Source organism: Mustela erminea, chromosome 7 (genome assembly GCF_009829155.1).
Source record: "Mustela erminea isolate mMusErm1 chromosome 7, mMusErm1.Pri, whole genome shotgun sequence".
NCBI classification, from domain to species: domain Eukaryota; kingdom Metazoa; phylum Chordata; class Mammalia; order Carnivora; family Mustelidae; genus Mustela; species Mustela erminea.
Window position 1 is genome coordinate 5,280,658 of NC_045620.1, and position 17,453 is coordinate 5,298,110.

Here is a 17,453-nt window from a genome sequence, read left to right on the forward strand (position 1 = left end):
TTATATATGGTTCCCAATAGCTACTAATGTTAGGTTTTCATCTGCATCAAAGATAGGCAGCAAAGCCAAAATACAGTACATTTTGCTCTCCGATTTCCTTTTCCCAAATAAATGAAAATCATTTTAAGTTTCCATCATAAACTTGAAATGAATGTAATTATCTAAATTGAATGTATCTGCAAGCCCCTTTCAAATTTTCTTTCAAAAAATTTTTGATTTATTTTCAAAACTTAGTGACTACTGTAGATTTTTCATTGCTTTCCATTTTGACAGGATGTCCTCATCCAGACACCTTGCAGCTTGGCCATGTATTTCTGGGTTAGTGATATTTTCCTTCACTTGTCAAAGTTCAGTGATATTAGATGTTAAGGAAGGTATAAATTTAAAGAAACACTTGTGGGGGGCACCTGGGTGGCTTAGTGGGTTAAGCCTCTGTCTTTGGCTCAGGTCATGATCCCAGGGTCCTGGGATCGAGCCCAGCATTGGGCTCTCTGCTCAGCAGGGAGCCTGCTTCCTCTCTCTCTGCCTGCCTCTCTGCCCACTTGTGATCTCTGTCAAATAAACCAATAAAAATCTTTTTAAAAAAGAAAAAAAAAAGAAACACTTTTGATTTATAAAAATGTCTTTACAATTTGGAATAATCTCACACGTCAATTTGAGAGTCTCACAGAATATTCTCAAAATGAAATACTTGGTTTTGACGTGACCAGGGGAAGTAACAGCACTGTTGACGTTGCAGGCTTGGCATCAGGAGGACCTGATTTGACTGCTAGCCAGCAGTAAGATCTGTAGACCGTTCTGGAGCAGTGTGCCGCCTTGGCCACATGTAACACACTTCTCAAGTACCAGTGTCCTGGCTAAAGCACGAGGCGTGGAGCCAGGCTCTGGGGGTGAGTCCCAGCTCCACTGCCTAGTACTTATGTGACCTTGGGTCAAGTTTCTGAGCAGCTCTGTACCTTTGTTGTCGTATCTGTGACGTGGGGATGATAAGAAAGGTACCTAGCTCACAGAGTTTCTGTGAAGATGAAACTAGTTGATAATCAAAAGCACCCAGAAAAATACATAGCATGTAATATGTGTTCTACAAGTATTTTATTTTCTTATTATATGACCTTATTTAATGTTTCCCAGAACCTCTGGAGTAGGGCCAGCTTTATGGATGCAGTCATGCCAGGCCCCATGCTAAGAAGAGCCCCCAGTGTGTGCTTTAATTCTCTGCTCATGTCTTGAGATTCTTAATAACTTTTGAAGGAGGACCCTACACTTACATTTTGCCCTGGCCCCACATATTCAGTAGCTGGTCCCGCTCCGTTACTGTCCACACCCTGCCCCGTTCCTGCAACGTGGCCTTGGACATGCAACAACGTCTGTGTTCTCACCTGTAAACTACAGACGTAGTTACAGACCTGCCAGGGCCCTTGTGAAAGTTAAGATAGTGGTAAGCCGTGACTGGCATAGGTAAGTTCTTAGAAATGGGACCCACTATTACTAGCATCTATCTTACTAAAATAACTCACCAACAATTCTGTTCTCCTCTAAATACATATTCTTGCTTACAATTACAGGTAACCTCAATGCAGTTAAACGTTTGCTGAAAGTATAGAATAAAGTCATTAAACTTTATTTTTAACTCTGGAAACATTCAGATAGGGTTTTGAGGGGAGTTGATCAATTCCTTACTCTTACAGAAGGACCTTATTAAAAGTTGAGGCTTCTGTAAATCTTGAACATGTTTTATAAACATGGACTAGAGGGGAAGTCAAGGGACTTGATTTGGGGTGAGAATGGATAAAACCCTGGGGAAATTTTCAGATAAATTATTAAAAATAAAAAGCATACTCAGAAACAAAATTTAGTGCTTCAGACTGCATCCACCCAAATATTTATTCATGATAAATTTTACTACTTTCATGAGTGGACGAATGGGAGGTGACTCCTACACCATGAAGGCAAAAAAAGAAATGTTAGATACTCTAATTCATTTTCAACTTCTCAAATTTAGGTTATTATTAGTTTTGGTACTAAAAAGATGCTTCATGCCTTAACATTAGTTATATTGCAGGAATTAAATATTTCTGTAGACCGTGATGGTATTTGTACAGTATTTTTTCAAATAAAATTTAGAAGTCAAAATAATATGTACTCTTTTATAAGTTACTTTAGAGTATAGGATAGAACTCAGGTTCTACAGAGAAGGATAAAGTCTTCCAAATAAAATTGTTTTGACAAAAAATATAACTAGTGGAAAATTATTTTACCTCTACAGGATTAAGAATATATATTCTTTCCAAGATGGTATCTACTACCAAAAATAAAACGAATGAAAAACCTCTTACAATCACAAGATATATTGTGATATATTTTTTTGGTAATTTAAAAAAAAATTATTTATTTATTTATTTATTTTAGTAAACATATAATGTATTTTTATCCCCAGGGGTACAGATCCGTGAATTGCCAGGTTTGCACATTTCACAGCACTCATCATAGCACATACCCTCCCCAATGTCCATATCCCCACCACCCTCTCCCGTCCCCCCTCCCCCCAGCAACCCTCAGTCTGTTTTTTGAGATTGAGTCTTTTATAGTTTGTCTCCCTCCCAATTCCATCTTCTTTCATTTTCTGATATATTTTTATATCCATCCTCCAAATTTTAATTTGTTGGGTAGGTACACTCTGGAAAGATAATCTGATGATAGGAAGGTCAAAGCTTGAATTTCTGCCTTCAGTTTAGAGTCTGCCATTATCTCCATCTGTCAATAGAAGTAAAGCACAGCTGTGACCAAGTCCTGCGCCGCAGTTCTGTCGACTCAAACTAGGAAATCTAGACTTGCCCCATTCCCAAAGCCATGGGCAATAGGTTTTAGCTTGGCCAGAACATTCCAGAGGTGTTCTAGAAAAAAATGTCAGAAGAATACCCAGTATGGATGTCTTGATAACTAGGAATGCTCTGGTATCTTTATGTGATTTCTCTCTTTTCTTTCCTCCCCGCGTAAACTATGATAGAGCCATAGACGATGGGTATAGAACTATGATGAGGATAAAAATAGGTCAGCTCCGTCTATCTGATCTTATCTGTTAGTGTTGGCATTTCAGTCTTTCAACAACCATTTACTGCCAAACACCACTCACATTAGTTGTTGGTTATATAAAATTTCAGAGAGGATACTTGCAAAATATTATGTGAATAACCACTATGAAAGTTAAAGGCAATAAAACATACGACACTTGAATTTTAGAAAGAAACATACTTCTTTTCTCCAAAATGGTTGGCAAGTAACATAAGGTCTTTTCAGGACACTTTCAAGTTTCATCTGGTCCTGTTTTGTCAGCGGAATTAAAGTATCTCTAGGTATATTTAACCTAGAAAAAATAAAAATAAAAAAAAATCAGCAAAAACAGTGCTCTTATAACTTAAAGGTCATATATGTATTTTAATTTATTATACCATTTCAAGAAACTCAGACATAACAGATAAGCAAATTATTACAGGTCCTTCCTTTAAAAGCCAGAATTTGAGGGCACCTGGATGGCTCAGTGGGTAAAAGCCTCTGCCTTCAGTTCAGGTCATGATCCCAGGGTCCTGGGATCGAGCCCCACATCGGGCTCTCTGCTTAGCAGGGAGCCTCCTTCCTCCTCTCTCTCTCTCTGCCTGCTTCTCTGCCTACTTCTGATCTCTGTCTGCCAAATAAATAAATAAAATCTTTAAAAAAAAAAAAAAGCCAGAATGTGGGGGATCTGACATGTCCTAGACCAGCAAGGGTTCAAATTCATAGTGGACGTCCATTGTAAATTGTTGTTTTCCTTCCAGATGCACAGGACAATGACAAGAACACCACAGACACTGGTGATAAACACAAAGCCAATGGCACTACCATCAAGTGTGTGGACACCCCGCGCTCTCAGAGCGCCACGGCCTCGAAGCAGTGGCCTAGAGAAAATGCGTGGCCAGCAGTGAGAGTCACAGTGGGATCTCAGGCTCCATGGAGCTCTTCATTTTTTTTAATTCATGAGAACTTTCTGGGTCAAGGAATTTAGTCTATTACTAATTTATTTCACTTAAGTGCATGTGTGTACACACACAAATACACACACCCCTATCTAGTTTTACATTTTTTAAAAAAAGGTGGATTGTAATTTTTTCTTGGTGTGTGTTTTACAAATAGAAAGCAGAGGTCCAGGATTTATGGTACAGACTACTTTTTGAAGTCACAAATCCTGGATTTCCCAGGAGAACTCTAGTTTCAAATAGTCTTTTTCAATGTGTCCCCACAATTATGATAATTTACCAGTGGCAGCTACCAGACAGTGTGACAATTTGATTAAAATTGGGGGTAAGGCCTAGAGGATTTCCCATGAAGCTATGTTTGTGGAGCCATCACACTCTGTAAAAATTTCATTGTCCATTTACTTGGAGTGGCTTCGAGGGCACTGGTAGAATTCATGAGATGCAGCTAGAGGTTTCTCCAAGCCCTCCACCTTAATAATTATCAGATCATTTGTCCTGACTTTGTGTTAGGAAAGCTTTTCATACAAACAGATCACCCCCAAGGGATCTTGACCAGGACACATACACCAAACGGAACAAACTTCCATTCAAAAGAGTGCAAATATTCAAAAACCAAAAACTAAATGTTTTCTTTATGCCCTCATTTTGTAAGAAGTGGCAATCACCCAAAACCTGTTCACGTTCCAAATTTAGGCAACAAGGACCAGGTAGCAAGGTTTGCTCATTGCTTAAAGAAATCCAATAAACACGTTTAAGTTCATTCACACTGGCCAATTAAAACAATGAAATATTTTAAAGTATCACATTAGCAGAGATGAATAAAAGGGATCATATCCTGTGCTGAGGGACAGGTGGGCTCTCACTCTCCAGGAGAAAAAAAATAATTAACCTATCTGGAGGGCAGTCAAAATCTTAAAAATGTGCCTACCCTTTGACCCAACAATTCTGGGAATTCAGCCTTTGGGACTAAGGGACTAATTAAAGATGCAGGCACAGATTTAGTTACAGGAGGGGCCCATCAAAGCACTATTTATCAGAGGTCTGGAAACCACCCAAATGTCTGACTACTAGGCACTGGCTGAATAAACACTGGTACATCCAGAATTGGAACTCAGTAACAGAAGACACTAGAATGAGGTCATGGATACGGAAAAGTGATTTCATTGTGTTGTGTGAGAGAAGCAGACTACAAAGTAACAAAGCATGATTCCATTTTTGTGAACAAGTTAAGGCTACAGGCAGAGAGTAATAATAATTTGCATGGGTAAAGGTGTTCATCAGTAGGTGATTTTTATCTTGTTACATAATGATATTTTTTTCTATTATGAACATATATGCTAAACTTGCCAAAATTTAGGTTCCCAAATGTTAAGTAATCTTAAAATGAGATTTTTTAAATGAAATTAAAATTTTAGATCTACAGTAAATTTGATTCATATAGCAAATGATGTTGTCAACAATTACCATTTCACTAGAGCCAATGTCTTATACTTTATGACTATAAAAATATTACAAAATCTTTAAAAAAATTAAAAATAAAATTAAATATTACAAAATCTTTTAACCATAAGGTAAAACAAAAAATATTTTCTAGCTGAAAGTTCAGTTAACCAAATTCGTTCAAGGATTTTTGTAATTGAAACAAACATCAATGCATTTAATTCATAATTCTATAATCCTGTGTCATTGTGACAATATAAACAAAAAACATTAATAGCTTTCCTGTGCAGTCACTTTTTCAGCTCATTGTTACATATTATGATGAGTCATCATTTTAAATATCTTAGTTTTACTAAGACTAAAATTAATCTCACCGTTTAATATCAGAAGGGAGGAGACCAAGCCACCTAATAGCTGGAACTGTGAGATTATGGGCCTCAAAAGACATCGCCTAAAATAAAGAGCAAATGCACATTAGGTGAGGCTAGTCTGCAGAAAACCGGCAGACCTATTTCTGCAGCCCCATGTTTCACTTATTAAGAAGGATAAATATGAAAGACTACATACTCCCTGAACCCACAGAACTAAAAATCACCAAGACTTTTGCTAACCCTGGCTTTCAGTGAAAGTTTTAAAACCGTTCTAGGATTTCTTTATTGCTTTTATAGACGTTAAAACTAAAAATGAACCTCTCTGACCTTCATTTATTGTTGTTCGTGATTCTGTGTTTACATCTTACTTCACCATCCCTTACACCTAAATATATACGTAATATAAATGTATCTGTCAGGGATGCCCAAGGTGTAAACCGGTGGTGCCCAAACTTGATCATGCATCTGAGTCACTTGGGGTCCAAACCTAGAGATTCCAGTTCAGGAGGCGGATGGGGACAGAGCTGTGCATTTCTAGCAAGTTCCCCGGTAATGCCAGCACTGCTTGTCTAGGACCATACTCTGAGAACGACTGATGTATGGTAGTTCAGACTCTAGTGGTGACATTTGGTGATGTTTTCATTTTCCCTTACAGTGGGTGTAAAGGGAATCGGCAATGTCAGAATTCAAGGTTATATATAATTTTCAGAGTTTATTTGGCAATCAGACCTTGCTGTTACCCTGAGGTCCCAGTTACTTCAGCAGGCTGAGAGAGTAGAAGATTATATTGCCTCTTGCCCACAGCTAATCCCACTCTGTCATCTGTGGTCACACTGGTCATGCTGGAAGCTGGAATCACAGCCACTAACACAGATCGGCCGTAGACTAGGAGAGTAGCTCCCTGGCACACTTTGGGGGTCCTCAGCTAACCAAGGGTTGGTAAATGAATGCAGCAATCACCCTGATGAAAATGAACTACCTCAACACTGGAAAAGAAAAAAATACTCTTCTGTGCTTACCATAGATCCATACTTGTAGATGCACATTATTTCTATGCCTGTAAAAAGAAAGTCACCTTTACAGTCCGTCTCCTTGCGCGTAACAGGTTGGATCGTGTGTACGCTCAACTTTTCTTTTCAGAGATACCACCAAGAAAAAAACTTACTGTTCAGTTCAATGCGCAAAATAACAATAAATTGCCTCAGATGACTACAGTCAGTAATTTTAATCTAATAACCATCTTCTTTTCAAGTGACTTATGGAAGTGTTCTAAGAGCAGAAAAGTACATCTATAAGTGTGACGGAGAGGATTTAGTTAGGACAACTGCTTCAAACAGTCCAACGACAATCACCGTGTGGATCGGCGTCGACAAGAGCGAAAACAGGAATATGAAATGTATCCCACAGCTTCTTGACCAAAAGTCTTGTGTTCAGGTCAGGTACCCCCTTTCCCTAAAAGCAAGATTGAAATTACGCATTTTAATTCCAGCAGAATGAAACTGACAAAACCTTTTCCTTATCTTATCAACACTTTAAAAGTTAGAAAAGTTAGAGCACCTCAAATTTCAGGTGGAAGACTCGTGTGGACTGTGAAAAATGTCCAGTCTACACAGCAGAGTGAAGACGCCCACCTCCGTCTGTCACTGTGACCCAACTACCCCGGTCCTGGGAAATGATCCCAAGGAAACACTTCAGCACAAACAGAAATAATAAAAATCGGTCACATCTACCAACAGGGACATGGAGAGGCAGCATCGCACATGTCATTTGTCATTCGGCCCTCGTCCAGCAGGTGTCCCTGCTGGGTTATGGGTTATGAACTCCTCCCTCGCAACGCAGTGTGGGAAGCTTACTACCCTTTGCTCACTGATGCCTGTGGCTGCCTGTGTGGCATCTCAGTGTATGCTTCTGGGTTCTCTGCCGTTCTTGGCGCATACGTATGTATCTGTATCTGTATCTGTTTCTGTGTATGTATGTATGTATGTATGCATGTACGTATAGAAAAGCAGACTTTCTTTGATGGAATTCACGCAACTACCTGATGTACAAACCTGCGGGAGGTGGAACACAGAGCAGCTCCAGTGTTACCACATTACAGCTGAGACAAGCTGCCATGGGGAAATGGCGTGTAGGTGACTCTGAGAGCCTGTGCAGACTCACTGTGATATTAGAAAATCACTGCTGTTTAAGAATTGGAACCACCAAGGGCACCCGTGTGGCTCAGTCGCTTAAGCATCTGCCTTTGGCTCATGTCATGATCTCTGGGTCCTGGGATCAAGCCCCGCACTGGGCTCTCTGCTCAGCGGGGAGTCTCCTTCTCCTTCTCCCTTTGCCCCTCCACCTGGATCCTGCCCTGTCTCTTTCTCTCTCCCTAATAAAATCTTGGGTTTTTTTGTTTTTTTAAGATTTTATATATTTGACAGAGAGAGAGATCACAAGTAGACAGAGAGGCAGGCGGAGAGAGGGAGAAGCAGGTTCCTGTTGAGCAGAGAGCCCGATGCAGGGCTTGATCCCAGGACTCCGAGATCATGACCCGAGCCGAAGGCAGAGGCCCAACCCACTGAGCCACCCAGGCACCCTTCTCTCTCCCTAATAAAATCTTAAAAAAAAAAAAAAAAGAAAAGAATTGGGACCACCACTTTGATTTTAATCAGATTTGAGGATTTTAAATAACCCCCTTGGAAATTCTTACTCTATCACCCCAAAGGATGTGCCATGCAGATAACAGAATGTTGTGTGAGCTGCAGACATAATGTTATAAACCCCTCTTGCCAATCACCAACGTAGTATGTTAATCTTGGATTGTAGTAAAGAGCGACAATATAATACCGTAACCATGATGCATGGGGACATTCTGTTGCAAAAGCTGTCATCCAGGAGTCGCTGAAATGTAGCATCTTTTTCTACAATTAATAGAAATTTTGCATCTGTAATTAAATCTGTGACGTTAAGGCTGATAATTGGAAGCCAAGAATATTTCCATTTAATCACCAGCTAAATAGTGATGCTGTAGAAATCAATTTTCAAACAGCTGTATAGTATATTCCTTTTTACCTTCAAATATATAGACATCTATTCACATATTTCCATACCTCTCTCACCTACTAGACAGAGAGCCCCTAAAGCAGAAACCGTGTGTGTTCGTCTTGACCACTATAGGGTCTAGCATGACGGTTACACACTATGAAGGCTTGGTTTATCAAAATAATGGGTGAACGCACATTCTACGAGCTTAAATAGTTTTCCCACTCAAAGGATACTTCGAATTCCTTGAATATTAGATGGCACAGCAACAGCCTAAGTTAACAAAACAAGAGAGTTTTTATTTTAAATAAAAAGCAAGTTTAACCACATTTAAAGTGTATCCCCAAACCCTATTTCATTTTTCTCTGAATATATCAGTTATCAGAGATTTACTCCTCAGGTTTACTCCTCACTAAGAAGACAGACGTGCCACCCAAACTACTTCCTGGCAGGTGATAGTCCCTTGGAAACTTTGTGGCTACGTGGCTTAAGCGGCAGAAAGTGGTGAGTTAAAGCCCTCCTTACCCTAGAGGGCACAAATGTCTCCTGCTCATTTCCAGACTGCTGTTCAGGTTAGTGCTGTGGCCTTTCCAGGTGCCAAAGCCCAGCAAATAGCTCAGAATTAAATAGATCAATTTCCAAACCAGGAAACTCTATCAAGATTACGTCAATAACCATGCTAACATAGCCAAGCTCCATTCTACCTGAAGACAATAGTATATTTTTGTAAGGAAGGCATATCTTTATTTTAATATGACATTTGACAACTGGGGTATTTTAAAACTGCATAACAGATGACCCCCTAAAGCATACGCTTACTAACCCTTTAGTTTTATTTGAACATCTTAAGCTCCAAACTACTTAAGAAAGCAGGAAATAAAATACATTTCAAAAACAAAGGATCTGAAAGGGAGTTAAAGCAGGTGCATGAATATGCTTACTGTGGAACCACAGGTACAGTGCACTCTGGTGCCGTCTTCCTCCAGATACCTTAAGTTGCCAGCGATTAAACCTTTTGATGTAGATAACTGAAAAAATAATAGCCGTTTTTGAACACTGTTTCACTGACATATTTTTTAAAGTTTATTTATTTAAGTTTATTTATTTAAGCAATCTCTACACACAATGTGGGGCTCGAACTCATGACCTCAAGAGCAAGAATCACATGCTCCACTGACTGAGCCAGCTAGGCGCCCCTCACTAACATTCTACATGGCTGAGTCAGTCCTCACGTTCACCTGCCGCACTACATGTATTTTAGCTCAGATCGGAATTTAAGAAGCAAAGGAGAAAATATGTAAGGATATTAAGGAATTAAAGAAAACTTAGTAATTCACTTGTTGTAGTCCATTCATCCAAGGGAATATACTGAGAGTAGATTATTTAAATTCATAATGAGAGACATGTAGTATCAAATATTACAAAAACAAGGCACAGATTACATTTGTTTTTCTATTATGATTTCACACATATCTTTCGTCTTAAAATAAGATGTTTTGTATTAAATGCTACTTACTATATGTAGACTTATCCTTGGCATTTTTAACATACAAGAAATGTCATTGATAATATTGTCCACGACAGTCTGGTTACCGAAGAGTTGGCTGTCAGTATAATATATGTCTCTATGAAAGTTAAATATATATTTTTAATTAGCCATATTCTCTTCGACTATGACAAGTATTGGAGTATTATTTGTAGGAGGCTTTAACTGGATGAAACACAACATACAAAGAAAGTAATTTATTACCCATAGTCTAGTCTTATGTACCACTTCAAAACATAATGGGAGTTAACCTAAACGGTCTTAAAGGAATGATTTACCAAAACAAGTATTTACCTTTTGGTTGCATAAGTGTTGCTCTGTACTAATTTATAAATCATTGACAATATTTTAAGAATTAGGGCTGGAAAATAAGATACAATGAATAAGTTACTCATCATTTCTCTCATTAATTCAAAACACACCACTATCAAGGATTTCGACTACCCCCAGTTACTTTCCATAACATTTTAAAAAAAGGATCTTTCCAAAATAGAAGTACTGAGTACAGGATAATAATTTCCGGAAGGATCAAATAAAATTAACTGCTTTCTAAACAACAAAATTGAGAGAAAACTTTTCTACTGAATCATGTACCTTGAAAATTTATTTTGGAATTATAATCTGTTTCCATGGTTACTGACAATGAAAAATTCTATAACTTTATTTCAGGTATAAGGGTGGTCTATTAAAGAACAACTAAAATTATTCAACTAGGAACAACTACACCCAGGAAGTAGCCAAACTTACTTATTACTAAAAGCTAAGAAATATTAATTTACCAAATTTTTTAACTGATTTTAGTGAATCGCTTTTGATTTTTCTCGTGGTACAATGAGATGCCATCTGAAGACCCACAGAATCTTCAAACCTGTCATTTTGTTGAAAGGCAATAAGATAAAAAAAAGAATTACCTTCTGAACACCAAACAATATACACTTAATACACTCTTCTGCACATATCATCTAAATCCATATTTCTTCTCAACAGAGGCACTGAAGCTTTAGGACAACTTCATTTACAATCTTAGATAATGCCAAGTAGTAATAAGCTAATTACTTTGTGACATACAGAAGCACTAAAATAAAGAGTTTAAAATAAGTGAATTAAATACCTTTGAGTGTAATGTGTACGTGTGTGTGTATTTAGTGTATAATCTGTGACATTTAGTGTACGTGAACTATTTTCACAAGTTTACTAGCATTTTGCTCATTTTAATATTTACTCATTAATTTTGCACAATTTAACAAGTTTTGAACTATATTTCTGATTTACTTCCTAAATGACATTAAATGAAAGAGCAATTTGTTATTAGGTTGTTAAATTGAACTGCCAAGCCTGTCCTAAAGGTGGCAGAAGGCACCAGGCAAATAGGCTGAATGTCAGGGGCCTCATGGGCTTGATGAAATCCATTCTGCAAAATGATGCAAAGTAGGATTCAAAAGTTTAGTTTGTATTAATTATACTGACCATAAAAGAATACTTAGTGACTAAGGAAACTCAAGATTACTTTTATTCTGTGTCTGTAACTTTTATTGAGGACTATTGTAGTGTTTTTCATTATCTAGACTCTGCAGGCTGAGCATCTGAAAAACACAAAAGATATGAGCAGGTTGGAGGGCTTTGACAAAGCTGTTTGCTGATTTTACTTTCTCGGGACACATGACTTAGCAGGGGGAATCCACCAGGAGAAAGAGCCTGTGTTCCGCACACATTTATTTTCCTCCCAGTATCAGGATTGCTTGTAGCTCCCCAGAGCAAGTACTTTGCTTTTGCAGTATTTCTGCAGAATTCCACTGGTCATATTACCCCCCTTTGAGTGCTAGAAAGCTTAGATCCCAGTTTGAAGCCTGCTTTTAGCAGAACTGTAAGACTTTATCATATGCATTTCGAATTCTAACCTCTTTGGGTGCTTCATTTGTTGTTCCCAGCATTGTTTTCCCTTTGCCTTATCTTTCACACCCACTTCTAGTTTACGTGACCTGCCTATGAGGTATGTATTTTGTAAACTTCCTTAAATCCTTCTAGGCAGGGTAAAAGCAGTAAAAAGAAAGAAATCAGATTAGAACTCAAACTCAAATAAATTCAAATAATGACATAGGTCTTGTATTCAAAAATTAAAAATGCAAAATGCCCACTTTATATTTTCCCAGCTTGATCTGTTGTCTATGGTGAATGCAGGTGCTTCATTCCTTGCCACGCTTGTGATGATGCCCTGGATAACACTTTCTATAGATCCAAGAACCTCAGAACTGAAAAAAATAAACACACTATGATTCAATCTTAATTTTAAATTAGACCTTTACAATATGTAACATTTTCCCAGATCAACATAAAAGTAGGTTTTGTTTCATTGGTTGTTTTTTAAGACTTGGTAATTCACCTCCATACAAATCTCTCCTATTAAATTTTGACATCGGCATTGCACTAAACCGTCTTTATGGTGGTTATCTGCAGAGAAATCTCATTTGCTTGTAGTTTTACTTCTCTAACAATTACCAATTGAAGTAATCTTTCCCTTTTAGTCAATATCAATAACTAGACAGTGATTTATAAATATATTTTAATCTCTTCATATTAACCTACTTAAATTCAAACTTGTTGGCTTGAAATACTACTGATAAATGTTTCAATTAAAAATGATGTAATATTGGCTTTGATTTTAATTTCTTTCCCAAAAATGCAATGCAAAAAATATTCCAAAAGAAATAACTTCTTATTGTAACACATCACCCTGATTGATCTCATGCCTTAAATCTGCCCTTTGAATTTTAGTGATACAAAGAGAAAAAACTTTAATCACTACCATGGAAAGACTTGGCAACCATTACCCCACTTTACAGCAAAATAAGACGACCTAGCCCAGTTTTCTATGAGCTGACTTTTAATTTCACAAGCCATCAGCTTCAAAAAATGTTGTTCGGTTATAAATACCATTAGTGTATTGCCTAAGAAGGGAAATCAAATTAAATCTAGAAAATGCGCTCATGTAGAATGTTCTAAGTCCCCCAGAAACTTCAGAGCTTGCTTTGAAAACGCACCTTCGTCAAAAAGGAAGGAAGGAAGGAAGAGAAAATACACATTATCAGAAAGCAAATCTTAAAACAATCAGTATTTTCTAACAGGGAGAGATAAAAACCAACTCAAGGAAAGATCTCATTTTTCCAGTTTGGAGGAAAAAAAAAAAACAGTTGCAAGGTAACGCTGTGACAACCTTGAAAATACAATTAGGTTAATCTGCATCTGAAATTCAAACGGGGGACTTCCAGTCCCTCCTTTCCTCACCCTTGCAAGTTCTCCTCCTAATACTTTTATAAAAAACCGGTTTGGTTATGTTTTCCACTGTGTGTGTGTGTTTTGTTTTGGTAGTTGGCTTAGTCTCCTCAAAGACAATAATTTGTTTAGGCTGAAAAACTTCGCTGATAAACCAGAATAGCAGATCCAGGGGGGGAAAAACAGCATCTTCAGTAAAAATGGTCAATAACATACATTCTCTGTAGCTAATGCGGAGCCGCGCAGCCGGGGAATCGCAGTAGCCCGGCTCCTCAGCACCGGGCTCTAACCAACCTCGCCAGCCGCCCACTGCTTTAACCGATTTTAAATAAATCACTTAAAACGTGTGTAAACCGTTCTCTCATTCTCAACCGCTTCCACGTTCATTCTGATAAAACCCGACGGAGAGAGAACGCCCACCACTCAGCTTCTCTCTCTCACAGACACACACACTCTTCTGAAAGCTTTTTAAGCTAAAATGGAACCTAACAAGAAACTGTTTTAAACAAACACAAAGCCAAGCTGTGCCCTCAACTCCCTGACCTCTGTGACCCTCAGGAGACCTGCGAGCCTCGCTGTGGGGATGCTCCTGGAACATTCTAGAAGGGGAACATTCTAGAAGACAGGAAGGGCGGGGTCTGCCCCCGGGCTTTTTGAGTTCAAAAGGAGCGCTCAGCGCCGACAAGAGAGGGAGCGCTCAGGAAAGGCTTTCTCAGAGCTCCCGCGTGACCGGCGAAGCCAAGGGGTTCGCTCCTGGGGCCGCCTCAGCCAGAGACGGGGGAGAAGGCGAGGGCCGCCAGCCATGTCCCTTCAGAGCGCCTCAAGCCCCCACCCCCTCCCGGCTGGGGACCCAGCTCCTCTCTAACTCCTGAGCATCGCGTCCCAGAGAGACCCCTTCTACCTCGAGGCCAGGCGCGTCCCCCTGCCCGCAGGCTCCCCACCGCCTCTCCTCAGGGCGGCCAGCAGGGAAGCCCTGTGCTGGTCCAAAACCTCGAAGAACGAGGCCTCAGGCCCCATGGGCGCAAAGGCCATGAGGGCTGACAGCAACGGAAAGCTCCAAGGGCAGGAAGCCCACAGGCGACCACGACGGCCCTGCCGGGTGCTGCAACGAACCCTCCCTGACAGCCTCTCTGGCGACGTTGGTAGCACTTTCTAACTTTCTATCTGGGCATGCGCACACTTTGCCCCCTCCCCCCGCATGCGCATAACGTTGAGTGGAGTGCGCAGGTGCAACGCAGGGAGTTCAATCAGGTCCTCTCCCACCTGAGGGTCAATGTGATGGGCCCAGGGGGTACCAGAATGATGTGTTAGGGATATTGGATCCGGTTTTCCTTGAAATGGATTTATGGTGGTTTTATTTGTTTCCTTGTTTGTTTTTAAGGGGATAAGAGGCCGTATTGAGGCAAAAATAGTACCAGCGATTTTTTCATGGAAAGAAATAGTTATGGTGATTCCCTGCCCCGTGTGCTTGACGCAGCCCTAGGCACTGGTTCAGCTGTGGTCAAGGCAAACAAAATTCCTGCCTTCCTGATATTTTTATAGTAGCTACTCTCTTACGTCTCAAAACCATCCCAGGAGGTTGCTGATGTGGTCCTGGTGATTTCGCAGGAGAGGAAGAAAGTGAGGTCCACAGAGGATTCAGGCTGGGGTAACAGCCTCCCAGCTTGATCACTTTGAAGGATCTCCAGATTTAGCAAATTAAAATACAGGACACTCAGTTAAATTTCAGTTTCAGATAAACAACAGATACTTGGTTTTTTTTTTTTTTTTTTTTTTTTTTTTTAAGGATGACTAGATCCCATGCAACTTTTGAGACATACTATTACTGGAAAATGTTTTGTTGTGTATCTGAAATTAGAATTGAACTGGACATCCAGTTTTCATCTAGGAATCCTGACATTGGACCACATCCTTGCCTGGCAGACTTGGTGAGCTGTCCCTGTCCATGTCCACGTCTGTGTCCGTGTCCCACCCCACCCCCTATCCCCCTTGAGCAGAAGCTAGGAATTCTGAAGCCTCAGGGAAGGACTCTTGCCTCTGGGGAATGACATCCTTGAGAGAGAGGAAAAATGGGGAGAGATTATAAAGCAGGGTAAGGTCCCAGGCCTGTGGGGGGCTTGGTCCTACAGGAATGGGAGGCCAAGGGCTTTGCCCCAGAAGAGCCACCTGACAACAGGCCCCATTCAGAGAACTATTTTGTTCTCTCACTTCCTGGTTATTTGATAGTTTTGAAATGAAAACTGCTTTGCCATCAGAAGTAACAATGAGGCCCCCCCAACCCCGTTCATAATGATGGCTGCCTGTGCCAGGCACTGAGCTAAGGGCCTTGGTTATTATTATCACAAATACTTTGTCTCTGCCTACCCTGAGTTAGGAAGCATTGGTTACTGAGGACACTGCTGTGAATATGGCAGACAGAGTCCTTGACCTTTGGTTGCTCACCATCTAAGAAGAGGGTAAATAAGTGAACACTTAAAATGTGAAGCTGGCAGGGCAAGAAGCACATTTAAATTGTCAACCCTAAGAGGTAAAAATTATTATCCCCATTTCACAGATGAAGAAAGTGGGGCTTGGAGAAGTTAAGCAATTTGTGCAAGATTGCACGTTGGAATATGATAGAGCTGAGATGTAAATCTTGCCTCCACCTTCAAACTGCTACCATGGGGATAGGAGGCCCCATGGCAGGGCTGGCTTGGGAAGGGGCAGCAGAGGCTTCTCTGGTGGTGGAATTACCCCTCTGGTCTCAGTTTCCCTCATGATCAGATGAGGGCGGTGCCACAGGTGGGCTCTCATCATCCTCAATGTGGAACAAACAACAGGCCTTTGAAGGGAGAGAGCAAGTCAGTGACACCACCTGGGCTGGTCTGCTGGGAGGTGCCTCTCTCCAAGGACTAGAACCATCTGTCTGGTTGTCTCTGCCGCTCTTGAGGACAGGCTGTTCCCTCTCACATAGTGCTACACTCAGCCAGGAGCCAGCGGCCTCCCAGGATCTTTGACATGAAGTGAAAAGTCCTGAGCGGGGCAGGGGCCTAGGGAGGAGATCGACACGGAGAAGGAACAACCCCTAATCAACGTGACATCCTTGCAGGGAGACACCACAAGGGGCCGACTTGAAAGGCATCGCCATGTTCCGGCCGCAGGAGACCAAAGCAGGAGGCGTTAGCTGCACTCAGGTAAGCTGCCACCTTCACATCAAAGTCTGCCATCCCAGCCCCAGGCCCCGAAACCAGAAAAACAGATTCCGCGCCTCCAGCCACAACTTGCAGATGAAACCGGGAAGCCACTCTGCAGCGTAGTCTCCCTAGTGGGTTCTTTCTTCCTGCTGGCTCGTGACGCTCGGCACAGGGACAGAGAAGGGTCTCAAAGCTGTGCTCAAGCTGCTTTTGGGAAAATGGAAACATTTTCCCCAAACCCCACTAGTGGGCTGGGCCTTTCATCCAAACCCCACCTGGCATCCGGAAATTTGCCTGGGAATCAGAGCCCCCATGCAGGTTGGCAAGGAACATTATTTAAATTAGGCATGATTATCATAGGGAAGGATGGTGACACCCTTCTGGCGAACCAGACAGGAGATGATGCCACACTTGTTACCTTTAAGCAAGGTGGTGTCTTTAGCAAATGTGAATGGATTTTAACATATTATAGATTCTTGAGAGAAAAAAAAAAAGTAAATCCTACAATAATTTGTGTCTGGGGGCTTTAGCAGTTGTTTTTCTTTTGTATCTGTGGGGTTTTTTAGGTCTTTAAAAAATGTAAGAATGATATATGCTTTTCATAAAATATTTACGTAAT

The 17,453-nt window shown here is 40.4% G+C and overlaps 1 protein-coding gene across 2 annotated transcripts; it reads right to left on the bottom strand.

Moving 5' to 3' along the window:
- Positions 1-2,586: 2,586 nt before the first annotated feature.
- Positions 2,587-14,802, bottom strand: SPO11 (SPO11 initiator of meiotic double stranded breaks). Of its 2 annotated transcripts, none has more exons than XM_032350259.1 (13): positions 14,563-14,802; positions 12,527-12,640; positions 11,171-11,259; positions 10,686-10,752; positions 10,362-10,470; positions 9,787-9,873; positions 9,082-9,118; positions 8,651-8,748; positions 7,174-7,273; positions 6,841-6,878; positions 5,825-5,901; positions 3,253-3,364; positions 2,587-2,754 (listed from the first exon to the last, which is right to left on the bottom strand). In XM_032350259.1, the coding sequence occupies exons 1-13, from the start codon at positions 14,691-14,693 to the stop codon at positions 2,635-2,637; spliced, it is 1,179 nt and encodes a 392-aa protein (XP_032206150.1). In that variant the 5' UTR covers positions 14,694-14,802; the 3' UTR covers positions 2,587-2,634. The 2 variants fall into 2 exon arrangements, with proteins under 2 accessions (XP_032206150.1, XP_032206149.1); XM_032350258.1 differs by having other exon boundaries at positions 8,651-8,760.
- Positions 14,803-17,453: the final 2,651 nt, after the last annotated feature.